Raw genomic sequence first — 19,863 nt, 5'->3', positions numbered from 1 at the left:
GTACTATACAATATTTTGGTAAAAAAAATTGTTATATAATTATAACTTCGGTTATCTTTTTTAACTATTGTTGTCATGCACATCTATCCACTATATATTTTATATTTTTATTATCTTCTACATTATATCTTGAAGTACTATTTAAGTTATTTCTTAAAATATAAATATTAAATTTATAAAAATAATTTACATTATTATTATTATATAAATATCTAGAATCTAAATAGAAAATATTTGTGTGTGCGCGCGCGTATGTATGTATATATATGTGTGGAATATACACACACAATATTAAAGTAGGAAAATATGAGATAATGGTCATCATATATACAATAAATATTTATAACAAAGTATAAATTATATTCCGTGTTATTTTGACATAAAAAGGCACAACACACAACATATTAAAAGTATCAATTGATAAAAAAAAAAAGGGATTATATATCGAATAAAGACTTGTAAACTCGATAACATATGAAATTTGGGTTTCTAGAAAGAGATAGGGGATTGTAACGTGGACATGACCGAGGCATAAGCGATCCTTTATGGTTTTAGGATTTCATGGCATAATGGCTATCGTAAGGCCTTCATTCAAAGCGATTTCAGCAACTTAAAGGGCGTTTGGTTAGAGGGAAGGAATTAGGTGGGAAAGGAATTACAATTCCATGGGAAAAGAATAATGTGGGAATAAAGTGGGAGTTTAAATTCCAGTATTTGGTTGGAGGGAATAAAATTACTAGGAATTTCAATTTCAATGTTTGGTATACATGGGAATTGAAAGGGAATAAGTAGTATAAAGTCCAAAATGCCCATTGTTATTGTTGTTGTTATTATTATTATTATTATTATTAAATGACAAGTACATAAAAAAATATAACATATTAAATTCAAATACCACTCATCTACCGTATCTCTTGAACTATATATATTGTAATTAATTTTCATTCAAATACTTCATCAAATATATGCTAAGCTTCATAAGTTCAACATACATCAAAATTAATCCAGGAACCAAGATGTACATAATGTGCTTTTCAAAGTTTAGGCAACTCAAAATTTGCTTTCAAAATTTATGCATATAGAGATCTACACAACTCACGCCATTCCATCACTATTTGGAACAATTCTGCATATATATTTTGAATAGATCGGCGCACAAACAGAAAATTTTGCTTTTCAAAATTTAGATAAATACGTTATATACACATATCAAATTTAAATATTTAAAAGTTATGAAAAAACAAGATAATACATGGTATTAACTACAAGAGAAGGTCAGACATCAATTTTAGGTTAAAAAAGAGAAGGGTAATTTTGTCTCAAGAGTATCTTTTTTTATTCCTAAAATCCATGGAATTAAAATCCCAAGGGGGGCATGGGATTCTAATTCCATGAAAATGCGCGGAATTGCAATTCCCTCCAACCAAACGAAGGAATTTAGTTACCTTCGGAATTAGGTGGGAATTAAGTGGGAAAGGAATTTAAATTCCCTCCAACCAAACACCCTGTTAATGCACTGGATTAATGACCCCAACTCAATGTCTGTGGGTGGCGGCCCTTTGATAAACATCCAAGGAGTGCAAACCTTAGTTGAACACGTTTTTTGCGAACAAAATCAGGTGACTGATTGACTTGCTAGGAACAATGACAGTGTTGGATTTGACTTTTGTTCTCTCTTACCTGCCTAGAACTCTGTGTCCAGGGGATATGATTGGGGTGCCTTGTGTTCGGGGAGATTAATGTCTTTGTTTTTGTTTTTGGGCTCAACACTTCCTTTCTCCCAAAAAAAATAAAAATTGTAAACTTGAGTTCTAAATGCAATTATGTAAATCATTTGGGGTGAAATTGAAACTAGGAGAAAAATTAGAGGTCCAGGTGAAAATATAAATTCCGGGTCACACGGGTTAGGGTTTATGTTCAATTGCAGCCACATTCAAATCCCCTATTCCTCCATTCCCACTGCCAAAAGCAAAGATTTTCTCTGTCCAATTCCGAACCAAAAAAATCCGTAATGGCCAAGAAATCGAAGAAACCACACGACAAAGAAAGCGGAAAAGTTGCCCCAAATTCTGATCCAAATCCCGATTCATCCAGCATTTTCCAACACCTGTTTGGAGAAGTCTCGGCGAATGCCGCCACCACATCGATCTTCTCCGACGACAATCCGTTTCGAAGGAAACCGAATAGCAGTTCTCACACTGCCCAGCAACCTGAGCTAGAGTCAGCGGTTGCCGCTTCTGATGTTAATGATTCCGAGCTGAAGAAGAGGAAGAAGGAGAAAAAGAAGGCGGAGGAGAATGGCGGATCGCGATTCGATAAAGAAGGAGAAGAGAAAGATGAAGATGGAGTACGAAAGAAATTGAAGAGCGTTGAACCTGGGAAGCTCGATTCAGAGGTTACAGTGAACGGGAAAGAAAGCGGGAGTGAGAGGAAAAATAAGAAGAAGAGAAAGAGGGACGATGTTGAAGCGGAGTACGAGGCTAAGCTATATGGATTGGAGAAGGCAGAGAATGCAGGGATTGGAAGTGGAAAGGTTGGGGAGAAGAGGAAGAAAATGGATAATCCTGAGGATTTGATGGTGTCGAAGGAAGGATTTGACGATGAAAGCAAGCTATTGAGGACCGTCTTTGTCGGGAATCTGCCGCTGAAGATCAAGAAGAAGACATTATTCAAGGAATTCTCGAAGTTCGGAGAGATTGAGAGCATTAGAATCCGGTCTGTTCCACTAGCGGATGTAAGCTCCATTAAGTTGCTTTCTTTTTCTTTTATTTATGTAATTATATTCATGGAGATTGTCTTAACAATTCATTTTCCTGTTCAGAGCAAAGTGCCAAGGAAGGGTGCTGTACTGAAGAAGCAACTGAATGAGAATGCTGACGGGTATGATGATGGACACTAATCCTTGTACTGTCATATGATCTTCCATTTTAATTATTACTCCGATTGAAAGTAAACTACTTGTTTGTAGACAACATGGTCCGATTGGTCTCCCCTTCACACTGTGTAGTTAATGTGTAAAATTTGTTGTGTGGTCGAATTGGTACTTCAGTGTTTGCTAATCGGTTTTGGGTGTCGAGGAAAACCCGCATCCACTATTCAATGGTGTGCACTTGTAAACTCCACCTTGTGACCTTAGGCTGGCAAAGGACCACGAGGCTTAGGTAGTTAGGTTGCCTATAATTGAATGGCTTGAACCAAGTAAGTCAATAGACTGCTCCCACCGGGAGTTGAACTTGGAACGTTGTGGTTATCAAGCCAACAGTTTGACCAACTTGACGGGGGCAAACTTGGAACGTTGTGGTAATCAAGCCAACAGTCCGACCAACTTGGCTGGGGTTTCCCCGTGTTTGCTAATCTGTTTTATTTGGATGAATTTTGTTAATGCTTTAAGATCAGTTTCCTTAAGTCATATTTCTTGTCTATATATTCTCTAATTGTCGTTGTCTAAATTGCAGTGTACATGCATACATTGTTTTCAAAACGGAGGAATCTGCCCATGCTTCGTTGGCCCTTAACATGACAGTGGTGAGCTGGTTTTCCCTATAGTTTGCTGATATGAGTATTATTGAGCTGCTTATTTTATTTCTAATTACCGAGTTAGTTGACATTTCTGTCAGTGTAGGTTGGAGGAAATCATATCCGAGTTGACAGGGCATGCCCTCCTCGTAAGAAGATGAAGGGTGACTGTGGTCCCTTGTATGATAATAAAAGGACGTTGTTTGTGGGCAACCTGCCATTTGATGTTAAGGTCAGTTTTCTTGCGTATATATACTTATAGTTGACAAGAATTGATGTGAATTAGAAGTTGTTTGTGGGCAGCCTGATGTTTTAGTCAACTATAATGATCGAGCTATTTTGTTAACATGTTTAAAGGACGAGGAGATTTATCAGTTGTTCTGTGGTATTAAAAATCTGGAAGAAAGTGTGGAAGCTGTTCGGGTTATCAGAGATTCTAATACACTCCTGGGAAAAGGTGTTGCTTATGTGCTATTCAAAACAAAGGTATGTTTATCATCACCATACGCTTTCGAGGGTTATTATAAGGCATGACTTACCATTCTTTATGATGTGAACTGTTCTGAGTTCTGACACTTATATTCGTAACATTCTTACATTTGAATTCAAAAACATTGATTATTTTCGTAACTCTTTTTGATCTTTTATTGCTACGAGTCTATGACTACATTTTAGAAATGAATTTTGTTGTCAGAGAGACTAAAAGCCTAGTTTTTATGCTATTTTGTTACTTTCCTAATCGATAAGAGATGGAGATGCATCGTATTGAGGCATGTGAAGCGATTTCAATTTTCTTAGGTGATCTCGCCTACTCTCGAACCAAAGGGTGGGTTCATCAGCATAAGTTTTTTAGGTTTTAACAGGGAAAAGTTATGATTTCTTGATATACATGAACGTATGCATTTATACCGCTGTCAAGTATCAATTATGCATATATGGTATTTATTACTTTTATAATCATGGTGGATGGAGGACATTTTAACCATCATCTTTGATTTTGTTACCAACGTAGGAAGAAGGGATCGAGAAAAAGATTAACATTGCACAGATATAATGCTTAAGCAGTAACACAAACACTAGGGAATGATTGTTTTCACTATTTTTCACCTAAAATACATTTATTTGGTGACATTATTAATCACATGAAACATGTGCTTACAGGAAGCTGTCAATCTTGTTGTCAAGAAGCGTCTGAACCTACGAGATCGGGAACTAAGGCTTTCTCATGCCAAGGCAACCGCGACCCCATCAAAGAGAAAGAACTCAAACGAGAACACAAACGCCTCACCAACAAAGAGGTTTGCAGCAGAGCCAACAACTCCCGGCAGCAGGGGCAAGAGAACAGAAAAGGCGCCCCTCTCCTACCAGGGCATGCGGGCAACCAAGTCATCGTCTGTTCAAAAGAAATCCCGCCCCAGAACCAGCGAGCAGCCAAACTCTAAGTCAAGATTGCAGGTGGCGAATAAGCAGACCGAGCGGAACACAAAGCGACCAGCAGTCGCTGCCAGAAAGGCGAAGGCGCTGAAGAACGCTGCAGCTTCTTCCAAACAAGCCGGGACCAAGCGCAAGCTGGAAAACCGAACTCCTTCGAGTGCTGCTGGTAGGAAAAAGAAGCTTAGAAAGTTTTAATAGGCATTTCATTGTATCACCACTATACTGGGAAAAAAACATACAGGGATGTGGAAGTCTCCATGATTATACAATGATCTGTTACTCTGTGTATCATGCCTGATAATTTGTTAAAACCAGTTGTTTTTATTTCAATTCTTTGTTAAAACATCCCCTTTTTATAGTGCTCAATATATATTGAAGCTGTTCTAAGTTTTTTTTTTTTGGTTGGAAATGGCAAGAGAAACTCGCAATTATTACTCGAGGGCGTGCATTAAGTAAACCTCCCCTTGTGACCTAGCTAACAAAGGATCACAGAAAGACAAACCAATCTATGTTGTTCATAACTAATTGACTCAAACTAAGAAGGTCAATATGTCGTCTTGTTCTATGTATTTTGTTGACACTTGACATTGGTGTTATAAAAATTTTTATATAAGCAATGAGGTCTCATAATAACCAAAATACATTAGTTCGACTCCTCTTGGTTTGAGTTAGTTAGCTATGAATAATCTAGATTGGTTTGTCTCCTTGTGGTCCTTTGCAGAGAGGGTCGGGTTTAAATGGGTTTACTTAGTGCACACTCTCGGATATTAGTTGCGAATTATACTATACATGCATCGTAAAAGGCATGTTTCATCTTAGACTCATTCTCACATCGATTTCACACGAAATTAGGGCCAGATTTTCACTTGTAAGCTAGCTTTTGTAATGGATTTAGTAACTTGACTTCGATTATGATTCCATACATTGAGATTTTTTATGATAAAAGTTAATAATTTGGCTTGAGTACCGTACAATCATCATAAAAAGTTAGATAAGAAACCACATTCTATTCAAGCATGCACGTTTATATTTGTTAGGAACATCTACCAACACTCTCCCACTATGGATTAATCATTGCATTACTAGATATTGTACAACAATATCGTGCAATGCATGAAATGCAGACTGCCGACAAAAAAATTATTATTATTATTTTATACGTTGATGATTTTAGTTTTGTCAACTGATTTTAGACTCGTAATTAATCTATCGTTCAGACCTTAGTTTTTATACACGCACAATGGGTCTATCTAATTCACACCTCCCATTATTTAAGGTTTTTTTTTTTTTTTTTTTTTTTTTTTTTTTTTTTTTTTTTTTTTTTTTTTTTTTTTTTTAATAAAATTCATATTTTAAGTGGGATTCAAACCACCACACTACTACCTTCAATCGTGACATCAAGTAAGGCGAAGAGCTAGCTTCGAGCACAAAAAAATATTAATTATTGAACAAGGAGTTGGTGGCTACATCTATAAAATAAGGAGTTTATATAATTTGACTCTAGAGTACTCCTTTAATAATGTTTGTACAATAGTATGAGGTTGTTTAACATGAGGTTTGATGGTGTAAATTATGTATAAAAATAAATATAATTGTGCGCTTACATATAACAAAGAGCCAATTACTATGTAATATTGTAGTGTGATGACACCGTACACCTCTATTACCATTTCAAATTCGTGGTTATAAGACGAACCCCGATGGTAGAGCATTAATTCTTTAGGCTGAAAAAGATTAAGAAAGTATAGAACAAAATTCATACCTTATCTTTTTGGTCATCTTTAGTAGGAATCAAACCCTACACACTTTGATTATTATCGAAGTAAAATTTATGAACTTATTTTACGTGGTTGGCCAGTTGAGTTGTGATCGGGGCAATAGTGCTACTAGGCTTATTATTTAGTTATTGGGCATCAAACCATTGCTAAGCTAGGCCTAGTCTTCTACTATGATATGTACATTAATTTATGGTTAATAGTTGTGATGCAGGAATATGATTTTGTCTATAAAATATTTTAGTAACACTATTTAATACGGAATAACTTTTTATGCCAATATATCCTCTTTATACGATTATCGTTATCATATAGCATATTTGTAATATGATCATCAATCTAGTCTAGTATATAATTAGTAGCGTAACAATTATAACAAATTAAATATATGTCAAGTTGTAATTTAGACTTAGTTATATTTATGCACATGTATGTAAAGGTTGGGTTGTGATTCCTAAATTAATTTTTTTTTTTGAGTGAAGAGGGAAATCCGCATTCACTACTCGAAGGTGCTCTGGCCCACTTATGTATAATAGTTTGCAAACTCTAGGGAAGTAATCATACTAGAATGACTATGTCTGATAGGTTCGATCGGGAGAGTGTTGACAATAATAGAATCCATGACTTTCAAATACGAGCTAACTGAGAATATGTTTCACTTATTCAGCCATTCCTTTTGGGGCTTCCATTAATATATTGGATGACCATTTAGGGAAACCGGCCCCACTGCCACAACTCGAAGATGTGCATTGAGTAAATTTCACTATTGCATAACAACTCGCAAATCACAATTGAGAAGTAAACAATACTAGGAAGATCATGTACATGCGACATGTTCGAGTGAGAAGGTGTTGACAAGAATTAAACTAATGATGTTCAGATACGAAAATCATGCTTTACATACATAAATTTCTTTTGGGCTCCATTAATATTCTTAAGTGAGCAAGCAGATGCTTTATGCCTTGACCAAAAAAATAATAAAATGCTTTACGCTAATCGATTCCGGAATGTGAACAAATTAAAGAACTTAGCATGGAATATAAATGTTAGGCAGAATCCTTTAATTTTATCATAATCATAAAAATAGAAAATGGGAATGTTGTTTGTTTTCTAACTGAACATAACAGAAAATATACACAGATTACATACAAGGCAAAAATTGTGTGAGACCGTCTCACGGACAAGATCAAGATCAAATGTAATATTTATACTGAACAATGTAATACTAATAATGAATAAAATGTTTATTACTTATATGGGAAAATAGGTATTTTGATGAATTAGTTAGTTTGATAAATTAGGTATTTAATTAGTTAGGTATATATATCGAAAATGAATTATGTAGTTTGATGAATTAGATTAAATTTGATGAGTTATGTATACTTTGATTATAATTTGGTATTTTGATGAATTAAGTCCTTGATTAAGAATTAGATCCTTTGAGTACAAATTAGGTTATTGATGAATTAGGTAATTTGACAAATATAATTAGGTAATTGATTGTTAGGTAATATATATATTGAATCATATGATATCTTCAGGAAAAATCATATTAAAATTTATAGAATATAAAAAGATATTTAACCCTTCGTTTATTTCTCATACTTTTATCATTGTACCCATCTTAGATCTTTTTTTAGAATATATATAAGAAAAAAATAGTGGATGTAGAGATTGTAGAACAAGAAAACAACATATATATATATATATATATATGTTTCAAGAATGTAGAATGATATAAAATGGCAATATGTATAGTAGCTAGTTCCAAAAGTGAGCATAGGTCACACCAAATGGAATTAACTTTATATATAGCTAGGACCTTTATGACTTTTATGTATAAAATTGACATGCATTATCTCAAATGGAAGACAACCTTTATAAGGCATATATTATATAGTACACTATGTATCTATGCCTTATATTATATTACATACTCATCATTCCTTGTGTTTTGTTTAATTCACATGCATTTAGGACAAGGGGACCATGTTCTAGCTAGCTTTGATCCTTAGCTTCTTAATTAAATTGCAATATCCATCAATTTGGCAAATAGGTTGAAGATTATATTGTTTAATTAATAGGGGAGAATTTTTTTTGATATTTATTGTTTTAATTTATTTTTAAGTTTCGGACACAAATCGTCTTATATATGGATTTGTGTCACTGTGTGTGATCAAGTTTCTTTTATGTTTCATTTTTATAAGTTTGAATGTATAATAATATAATATACTGTACAGATAATACTAATTTTCATACGAGACGAGGTATCATATATTACTTAATGAGACCAAGGCAAAAATGGGAGTATTAGCTGGTGCCCTTCTGTTCCTCTATCTATTTTTATCATGACAAGCGGTGTGCAGTGTATTATTGTTGGTGGATGACCATAAAATGTTTTCCTAGTGTGATAAAAAGCAAAATTGATGAGAACATTAGCTAGCTAGTGTCCGTTCTATTACGTCTTATTTTTATCATGTCAAGCGGTGCATATTGTCGGTGTCCGGTGGGTAAAAAATTATTTTCCTAGTGTGACAAAAGCAAAGATGAGGACATTACTTAGATTTGTGCCCCCCTCAACTCCTATCGCTCTCTATGCTTTTATCATGCCAATCGGTGTGTTGGGTTGGTTGGCACTAAAAGTCTCCCTCGTGTGAAATAAGCAAAGGTAATATGAGGACAATAGCTATGAAATATAAACTTAATACTATGTATTATAATATAATTAGAGCTAGTTAAAAAGAAGTAGTGGTATATATTTACCAGCAGGTCATTTCAATCAAGGATGCAATGATGATAGGGAGTGCAGTATATAATTTTTCCCATTGTGAGGGACTGAAATTTGCATGTGCTTAATTATATATATATATATATATATATATATATATATATATATATATATATATCATAACATTATAGTACAGTTGTGTCCAAAAGAAGATTAAAAAGCTTGAAAGTGGAAACACAACCCCACCACCAAAGGGATACCCAAGCTAGGTTCCCTCCTGAATAAGAATCTCTTCTATCAAGTTGAGACCATACATACACCCATCACCGGCCATTTCACTCAACTTGTAGTTATATGCAATCTGATCTTGAATAGGGCATGTAATATACAGTAACAACATTATTCCGGTGTTACGGCTCAGCTCAGTTGATTGACCGATTAAAAAAAAGTAATAGTTTTACGTGTAGTATGCACTTCGTTGGCAGTCATAGAGTACTGTACGTATAGTAGTACTTCGTTGGCAGTCATAGAGTACTGTACGTAGTTTGATTCTGATAAGATTTGTTATGTAATTGGCACCGACAAGCAGTTGAGCAGATATGGCAGCAATAGTTATCAAGATTGAGATGATTTTTTATTTTATTTTATTTTATTTTTTTAAAATAGCCTAATCTTGTTGAATAGTGATAATGGAATCTTAGTTGAGGCATTGTTTATGATTCATCCCCTTTCCAAATTACTTGCACTATCCTTTGACTTTGCTACATATGTAAAGTAGTATGGGCTTCTAGTTGGCCATCCAATCTTATCATACTCCAAAATTCTTTTTGTTTAACCTCACCATATCAAACCTCATACCCCCAACCTCCCCCCCCCCTCCCCTACTAAGAGAGGAGATCAAAACTTATCCCCTTTGGGGGAGGGCTAAACCACAAGAGGGCTTGGGTTGAACTTTAAAAAATTAGAAGTTGATTAATTTTTACGCAAATTAGATGACAACATACTATAATCATTTTAGTTATGGAAGTGTATCAACTTTTGAGAGATCCTTAAGAACTTATGATCAATTCGTTTTGTTGGTGTTTTGAGTGTGGTTATGCTTGAATTTTTATAGCCTTTTTATCTTTGTCATTTTCTTTATATATATATATATATATATATATATATATATATATATATATATATATATATATATATAAAGAACTAGTTCTATCTTTGGATAATGACTTTGTTGTCGGTGCCTCGGTGGGTCAACTTTTATGTCAATAATTGGTCATTCTCGTCATGTAGGGAGGACTTATGTCCAATTTTTATTATTTTATTTTATTTTATTTTTTGTTAATGTTTTGGGTGTAAGTGATTATGTCTAAATTTTTGTAGCCTTCTTATCTTTATCCTTTCATTGTATATTAAAAAAATAACTAAGACTATCCTCATCCCAACAAGTAATCGAACCCCTTTCAAGATGATGTGAAAGGTAATGTGAATTTTATTTTTATTTTTATTTTTGTTTTATTTTGTTAACTTATGTGACTTGCAAGCTTGCTATAATAGCAAGCTTGCAATTGACTTTTATTTTAGTTTTTATTTGTTATTTTATTATTACTTTATTATTACATTTATAATATAAAATGCAAGCAAGACCACTTTTGGAAGTGAAAGAGCATTGCAGAAATATATAGAAAATAGCGAAGAATACAAATTTGATAATGAGAAAGTAAGATCTACTTTTAAAAGTGTAAGAGTATTGCATTGCAAGAAGTCCCATCGCTTTGAGAGGTTGCTCTTACACTGCCGCCGGTGAGACTTAATCCCTGATCTCTTCTTCTAAACTTCACCCGGTGACCCGTTGAGCTCGGCATACGACACTAAGCCTAAACCTATCTTTGGATTTGGAGGTGTGCCAACTTCTATGTCAATGATAGAAACATTATGATAATATTTCAATTAGATCATTGGATTACTCCGTACCATATATTTCTACAAATTTAGTAATTTGTCCAAATCATCTACATACTAGCTCTCAAGGATTCTTTCTCTTTCCGCATCTTTGATAATATTCTCAAGTTTATACCTAATTATCCGAATTTAGGAAGGCTAGACAGTCCAAGATACCTAATCCAGTTAGTTCATTCATAAGTTCAATTTTATAATAATAATAATAATAATAATAATAATATCCATTTTTTTTTAAAAATTCAATGGCTATGGCCTGGCACTCAATTTAAGTCAAAATTACAAATTTCAAGATCGGTTGATTTTAGAAACGGCTTAAAGATAGAGATTGAGGTAATGCTGCATTAATGCCCAACAAAAGGACAATAGCGTTACCAATCAAAAAGACAGTTGCCTCTACTGGATGACAAAATAAATATTGAAATTTATTAACATTCTCTAAAAAGGTACCGCGCGCTAATAAGGTAATGAACCCATTAAAAGAATATTTGGAATATATTAATGAAAATTAACATACAATACATAATCTAAAAAGGTCGGAAGGTAAGTAAATCATTTCATGCAACCTGTCAAAGAAATATATTCTATAACACATGATAACCCTTGTATAAAGTTAAGAAAAATGAAAATTTCCATTTTAAAAAACTTAAGTATTAAGATCTTTAGTCTAAATTCACATTTCATTGAATTTTTTTATAAAGGTAACGTTACTTAACTTCATAATATATCTTTCGTGAATCTAGTATATTAATGGGAGATTTCTCTCATATATTGACTTTTTCGCTTTTAATTTATGAATTTGAAACCGATTACCTTTTTGGCGCTTAAAAATTATGAGCATCACTTTAAGTGTACCATATAATATAATTAATTTTGTGGATTTTGTGGTCACTTTATGTGATTCAAATATGGACATTAATTATTGATAGAGGACAAAAATGAATTTATATGATTATAAATAAAATTTTGATAATATTCAAACGGCTAAAAATTGAATTTGTTTTTTTTTTAAATACATACAATAATGTATAATATTTCAAGTGGGGTGCCATAGGATCGAGTCTAAGTGGGAACGGTATTGACTCTTTGAGCTCTAATAAATTGAGAAAGTAATTATGAACAAATACTACATTGTAGCAGAGTCAATAATATTCAAAAAAAAATTATGGAATATTCCATTTCTATGAACTTAAGAGTAAATAAAGGTAATTCAATATCAAACCCCACAAAATCAAGATTACAAAAATACTCCAAATAAAAGTCAGCAATTTTTTTAATGTTAAAAAAGAAAAAAAAATAAATAGGGGTCAAAGGGTTGACCTTTGTCGACTGTCGTTCACTGGATTCCCATCACAGCTGACGTAGCTCTGCACGAAAGCTGCACGGACCTATCATAAGACGCCACGTAGCACGCGGTGCACGACAGCGGGTCACTTTATCGAACCCTAGCTCGGTGTCTTCCTCCCCCCTATATATACCCCAGAGTGACTTCCATTTGTACCTCCTCGCTTATCTCTGACACACACAAACACACAAAAACACACACACATATATATAAATATATATATATATATAGGGAGAGAGAGAGAGAGATAGATACAAGCTACTGCCACCTATACATATAGGTATCTGTCATCCATTTGTATTGAAGCTGAAAAGATTCTGTCAATTTGGTTGAATAAACCCTAATAAGTGGAGAGTGTGTGAGATTGGATTTGTGTAATGTGGTTTGGTGATTTGTTGAGAGGTTGTTGTTGAGTGGAGGGATAGAGAGAGGGGAGAGGGGGATTGGATTGGTGTCAATGGCGGAGAGAATGGGGAGGTATGGAGTGGGGTACGCCTTGGCGCCGAAGAAGCAGGCGAGTTTCATACAGACGTCGCTGGTGAATCTGGCGAGGGAGAAGGGAATCGATCTCGTGAAGATCGACACGGAGAAGGCGCTGGTGGATCAGGGGCCGTTCGATTGCGTCCTGCACAAGCTGTACGGCGAGGATTGGAAGAGGCAGTTGCAGGAGTTCGCGGCGAGGAACCCTAGCGCGCTCATCATCGACTTCCCGGAGGCGATTGAGCGGCTGCACAATCGAATCTCTATGCTGCAGTTCGTGGCGCAGGTGGAGGTGAAGGACTGCCAGGTGGCGTCGCTAGGGATTCCGAAGCAGATTGTGATCTACGACGCGGAAATGGTGTCGGCTTTGGACATGGACTCCGAGGGGCTCAAGTTCCCCGTGATTGCCAAGCCGTTAGTCGCGGACGGCAGCGCCAAATCGCACAAGATGCTGCTGGTGTTCAACAAGGACGGGCTGTGTAAGCTGAAGCCCCCCATTGTGCTGCAGGAGTTCGTTAATCACGGGGCCGTGATTTTCAAGGTGTATGTGGTGGGAGATTATGTGAAATGTGTGAAGAGGAAGTCTTTGCCTGATGTGACTGAGGATAATTTAGGGTGTTTAGAGGGTTACTTTTCGTTTTCGCAGGTTTCAAACTGTCGTACTAATGAGAAAAATGTTGATAAGTACTGTAAGATGATGAATTTGGAGGATGCAGAGTTGCCCCCTTTGAGTTTCCTCACAGAAATAGCCAGAGGGCTTAGGCGAGCAACAAGGTTGCATCTTTTTAACTTTGATGTGATTAGGGACAATAAGGTTGGGAATAGGTACCTTGTTATTGACATTAACTACTTCCCCGGGTATGCGAAGATGCCGAATTATGAGTCTGTCATGACTGAGTTTTTCTGGGATGTCTTAAGTAACAAAAAAGATAAGACCTCAGAGAGTTTCAGGAAGCTTGGGTGTGAAAAAGAAGTGAGGATGTTGGTTGGGAACACCGGATATGATGAAGATGAAGTGGCATTGCCTGTTTCACCTCTTAAGAGGGAGGAGAATGAGAGTGCTATCCAGGTCTGAGGATGTGGCACCGGCCGTGCAAATTCCAAGGTTTGGTCAGAAAAAAAAAATTGCTAAAAGATAGTGATCTTTGATCTTTCTCTTGGTTTGCAGGTTTTTCTTTTAGGTAGAGAGTTAGTACAGCAGTAATAACTAGGTTCTTGGCTTTGTTCTGGCCCCATGAAAGTTCTTTGTTGAAATGTACAATTCCATCTTTGCAGTGGAGATAGGTACTTTGCAAATACTCTTTTCTAGGAAAGCTAAGTTTTCCTTCAAGGCAAATGTATTTCCTGGCTCAGAAAATATCTTAAACCTCTGCCTTTGATAACTTTGATCAATGGATTTTTCTGGTTTGTCATCTTTTATTTTTGTTATTGATAAGAGGTTGCATGCGTGTTGTGCTTGGTAGAAAATGTTATAGCTTATATGTTATGTTGTTTTATGTTTAACAGCAAACACTATGTATCTTTTCAGCTTATCCATTATATGCACCATTGGTGGATCCCATCCGTGTCCCCCCTACCCCATTTGATTGGCTTTAAAGACCCTTTATAATATTGGTGACTCATGGAAGTTGAAATGAGGATGTTCTAGGAATATTCCCTTTCTGGAGTTATATATTGCCAAGGGGGGCTGGAAATACTATACATATCTTACCTTAAGGGTTTAGATCTTGTTTCAAAACCTATTTATTTCATGTATGATTCTGAATGAAATGTATCTGATGCTAGATATTCTTGCAATGGAAAACTATAATTCAACGTCGGGCTACTTGTGAAGCTTGAAATATGAGTTTTTATCTGTTTCCATATCCTGGTTGCATTGTTAATTCATATAACATGGATGATATTACTTTGACTGTGAGTTATGTCCTATTATTTTTGTTAGCTATGGCAGGCAATCCTTGTTACTGTTCTGTTGTATTATGTGCCTCGTATACTTTAGTTTTTCTTCAAGCACTTAAATAGTTATTTAAAGAAAACCCGAAGTGCACTGCTCTTTTTTCTGTTTCTTATCTATTGGATTGCCCTGTTGTTTTCTGGTAATCTTTATAAATGATCGGGAGAGTGAAAAACAAGCTACGTATTCTCCCATTGGCCTCTTAATTTCTCTCCCTACTAGACCTAAAGTTAGAAGACACGGGAACCTAAGATCTCCTTCAAGCTGTGACTTAAAGTTTGTGAATTAACCATCCTACCCTGTCTATTGGAGATATATATATCTGCTCTAAATCTACAGATACTAAAGAAATTTCTTCCTTTCAGGGTCCCAAGCTTCTTTCTCTGTCACCATGCAGTTTCTCGAGAAAGACCAACAGTGTCAATATGCATATAAAATTTACTTTTAAAAGAAATGAAACAAAAAAATTAGAAGAAATGGGAACCTAAGATCTCCTTCAAGCTGTGACTTAAAGTTAGTGAGTTAACCACCCTAGTACCCTACCCTGTCTATTGGCCATATGTATTTGTCCTAAATCTACCGATAGTGAAGAAATTCCTTTCTTCAGTGCCCCAAATTTCTTTCTCTGTCACTGTACAATTATCTCCAGAAAAATCAACATTTGTTAATATGCATCCAAAATTGACTATTAAAAGAAACATCCCTATTATTGCTATGTTCCTGGACCAAAAATTAGAAGACATTAGAACGTAAGATCTCCTTCAAGCTGTGACTTAAAATTAGTGAGTTAATAACCCCGTCTGGTCTATGGGCGATATGTATTTGTGCTAAATCTACAGATAGGGAAGAAATTTCTTCCTTCATGGTCCCAAACTTCTTTCTCTGTCACCGTACACTTATCTCCAGAAAGATCAACATTTTCAATATGCATCTAAAATTTACTGTTAAAAGAAACATCCCTATTATATCTATGTTCCTGGATTGATGGACTATTGAAATTGAGAACTTGCTAGTTATGACTAGAAAAGTAGTGTGAGAAAGTACGTATAGATCCTCATTGAAAATTTTTCCATTTAAATCCATATAGAATATTTAATAAATGAATGTGCAGTAGTCCTGCTGAGTGCTGATCTGCTTGCATCTTTGCATATGTGTGAAAGTTTGTTGACAACACATGTTTTCTGTTATATGTTTTTTATTATGTGACTGTTAGTTAGGATGATTGGAGGTCCCATAGTTCATAGTTGTACTGGAATGCAGGTTAATCTATAGAATTAAGTTGAACCGGAGTGTGATATGCATATGCAATTATTGATGTTATTAAGGGTTTACTGATATAGATTATTTGGAGTTTCTTTTGAGGTTCTGAATTGTCTTATGCAGTTATGCATTGTGAACAGGAAATAGAGAACAAATATTTTGCATGGTGTCATTAAATATATCGTGCTAGTTGTTTGTGTGAGCAACTGAGCATTTGCATTTTTTCTTTCTGTGACAAGTATTCTCTATTGTAGGTTGTTTGCATATTCTTAAGAAAAAATGCGCCTTGTTTTCCATGATCTTATTTAAAAATATTTTATACTCTCACTACTATTGTTAAATTTCAATGCTTGATTTGATTTTTAGTCTCGATGGCAAGAAATGTATGAACTTCTGGCTTTGTATTTGTGCTGCTCTGAGCATGCATGCCTGAGTTGTAGAAGCGACGCTCTCAAATATTGCTCTTATTATTTTTAATTTTTAATTTATTTTTATGGATGCTATATGAGAGGGTGCACCTTGACTTTATGTATCTATGCTTTACCCATTTTTTCTCATCAAAACGGTAAAACAGAATTTAATTTTTTTTCCTACTATTGTTATTACTCTAGGGAAATGCAATAACTTCTTGTTACTATATTAGATTGCACAACTGACGAAAATATTCCTATTTGTTAGCCAATCTAGTGAGATTGTCTGAGCATACTTTCCTATACTATTAACTATGGTCTTTGATTTGCATTACTTAAGCAGCATCCTTTGCAGTTTGGAAACATTGAGTGTCCGTTGTTTGTGTTCCCCTTTCTTTCTTTCTTTCTTTTAGATGTTTCGAGACTAATGCAGTACTATGGAAATGCAGCTAAACCGCTTTATGGATTGATATTTCTACTAATATCATATCAAAGCTTAATGGTTGTGCCTGATAAGATTTCTAGTAATAGTTATGGGTTGAGATTTACACATTTGTCTTTATCAGAGTAAGGCGTAAAAAAAGATTTCTTTGTCATATAGTAAATTTTGTGTTTCGTGAAGCTTGAGTTTCGTTTTTGCAGCATATTGTGTGTTTTGCCTCTCAACATATTCAAATCTACTATGATATGAGATCTCGAGATTATTGATGTTATAAACATATGGCTTTTGCAGTGAATTAAGGTTTTGCTTCATACTTTGATCGTGGATTTTTTACTGTGTTTTGCGGGATTACTTAGGTGTTTCTTCGTCTGAAATTGTCTGTCTAGGAGGATTAATTTTTAAGCTCTATATTACAGTCATTTGTCCAGCTAATGCTCGAACAGTTGATTGTATTGCAGCAATGAGGTGATCTTGATGAAGAAAGAATAAGTGTATGTTTCATCATACTTGTAAGGCTCGTCAACTTATGTAAATTCATATACTCTGTTGCAATGTGCAAAAAGAAAAGGCGAACGAGAAGGCTCTTTCTTGTCTAACCATTTTGCAGATTTGAGACATCATTTTGTGTCATGTTTCGTGAGCTCTTCTCGTGAAACTTATTTGGCATCGGGAAGTCTCTGGAGTACCGAAAGCAATTCAGCGAGCAACACATCTGTCTGAACATTACAGGTAACTTTAACGCTTTTAGGACTAGATATTCCAGCTTCCAAGCCAGTTCCCGCGTTTTGATTTTCGGTATGTGACTGGAAAATACTGTTTGTATCTTCACTGCATTGCATATAACATTTACATAGAATAGTATTGAAAAGGATTGCTTTGAATTGGAGGGACTCCGTAAGGTTGGAAGATATGCTCTTGTACGTGTGCACAATCTGACATTCTTTCGAGTAAGAGTCAAACTTTACGGGTGTAGCCCGGATAGCACTGATCCAGGGTTTGATGCAAAGGCATATGAGACTTAGGATCATAGGTTTTAAGGATTGATTATGCCCAAGAAATGTACAGATATGGTTTTCCTCTTCAACTGAGAATTTTCTGGATTTAAATGTCAGCCTAAAGAATATGTTTGACATGCATGTTGTCATGTTGACCTAACTGAAAACTGAAATTTGTATTTGGAAGGTAGTTTAGCAATGAAGTTCCGGGTATAAACTCAACTTTTACGTAATAGCCTGTAAACCACACATGAGAAGTAAATCGCACTAGCGAGATCCGTGTGACGGGATCGACCCAAAGGGTGTTGGCAAGAATCGAACCCTAGACCCTCTGCCTAAGAGTTGTTGGAGGTAGGGATGTCAATTGGGCCAGTCCTGTCGGTTTCGGGCTAACCTTGTCGGGTTGTCGGGCTTATCGGATTCGGGCTGTCGGTTAATTTATTATTTTATTCTCGAATTCAGGCTAGCCCTAAACCTAAACTTCGGGTTGTCGGATTAATCAGGCGGGCTAAATCATCTGAACTAAAATAAAAAATGAATATTTACATTTGAATATTTGATAAAACGGGTAAAGTGGTCAACCGGATCCGAATTCGATAGAAGTATAGAACCGGTCAACCGGAATACCGAATGAACAATCTGGAGGAAATAAATCGCGAGTCGCCCAAGCAGTCTCTAAGTTAGCTCCTGTCGTTGACCCTGTGCACAAGGAATTCATCTCTACACTTCCGTCAACTAGGATAGTCCAAGAGCCCAAATTTTAACTTGGGAAGCGTTAGCTCTAAGATGTTGTTGGGAATCGAACTTCTAGTCTGCTGCCTGCAGTGGTGACTTGGTTGTGTTGTGTGAAGTAGTTTTAACTTTGTTTCATAATCCAACACACAAAGCTCCAAGAGACATCATTATCCTCGACATTGTACGATTCTTGGGAAATGTCATTTGAAGATTTCCTACAAGACAATATATTATGTTATGTTTTTTTCCTCCTATGAATTATTTGAATCTGTGGTGAGCATTAGCTAGCTTGACACTGATATGGATAGATAACGCTTTTCTAGATGCAATACCAATCGAATTAGTAAGGCAATTAATTTGATAACAAATTTAATTTCTCGTGTCATATTAGTTTTTCAATTTGAGTAGATCAATTATAGACAACATAAACTGATTTACCATTTTGTAGTCTTTTGTCGATTAGAGCATCTTCAATAGGCATAAATTTTGAGGAATTTTTACAGGTGTGGCTAGTAAATAGAACATGAGAGAGAGAATGGATAGAAGAAGAAAAAAAAAACAAAGGAAATTACGCTCCTGGCTGGACGCTTTTAGTGCGCTTCGCACGACAAACACATCTTTTCAGCTTTGGTGGGCTTACTGTGCAGATAAAAATCAGGTCTTCTTAAAACTCTAAATCTTCTATCTCTTCTAGATGTGCATCAAAATCTGTAAAAACATCTAAAATTCGCTAATGTGGATGCTCTTAAAGTCACAAATCAGTGATTGTAAATTTTTGCCTAGGATGATGTTTTTCGGTTTTTCCTAAATCGTGTAATGACGTATTACTGTTA

General features: G+C 35.3%; 2 protein-coding genes across 2 annotated transcripts; both read left to right on the top strand.

The window, feature by feature from the left end:
* Positions 1-1,917: 1,917 nt before the first annotated feature.
* Positions 1,918-5,341, top strand: LOC116027683 (nucleolar protein 12). Its single transcript, XM_031269397.1, has 6 exons — positions 1,918-2,734; positions 2,822-2,880; positions 3,456-3,525; positions 3,623-3,748; positions 3,874-4,002; positions 4,678-5,341. Exons 1-6 carry the CDS (start codon positions 2,012-2,014, stop codon positions 5,143-5,145), a joined length of 1,575 nt encoding a protein of 524 aa, XP_031125257.1. The 5' UTR covers positions 1,918-2,011; the 3' UTR covers positions 5,146-5,341.
* Positions 5,342-12,933: 7,592 nt separating this feature from the next.
* On the top strand, positions 12,934-14,649 carry LOC116026626 (inositol-tetrakisphosphate 1-kinase 1-like). The gene has a single exon (XM_031267957.1). The coding sequence runs from the start codon at positions 13,212-13,214 to the stop codon at positions 14,307-14,309; it is 1,098 nt and encodes a 365-aa protein (XP_031123817.1). The 5' UTR covers positions 12,934-13,211; the 3' UTR covers positions 14,310-14,649.
* Positions 14,650-19,863: the final 5,214 nt, after the last annotated feature.

The sequence above is a fragment of the Ipomoea triloba genome, chromosome 8, assembly GCF_003576645.1.
Source record: "Ipomoea triloba cultivar NCNSP0323 chromosome 8, ASM357664v1".
NCBI classification, from domain to species: domain Eukaryota; kingdom Viridiplantae; phylum Streptophyta; class Magnoliopsida; order Solanales; family Convolvulaceae; genus Ipomoea; species Ipomoea triloba.
The sequence above is the reverse complement of the archived record's forward strand: the minus strand, read 5'-3'. Positions and strand labels throughout refer to the sequence as shown.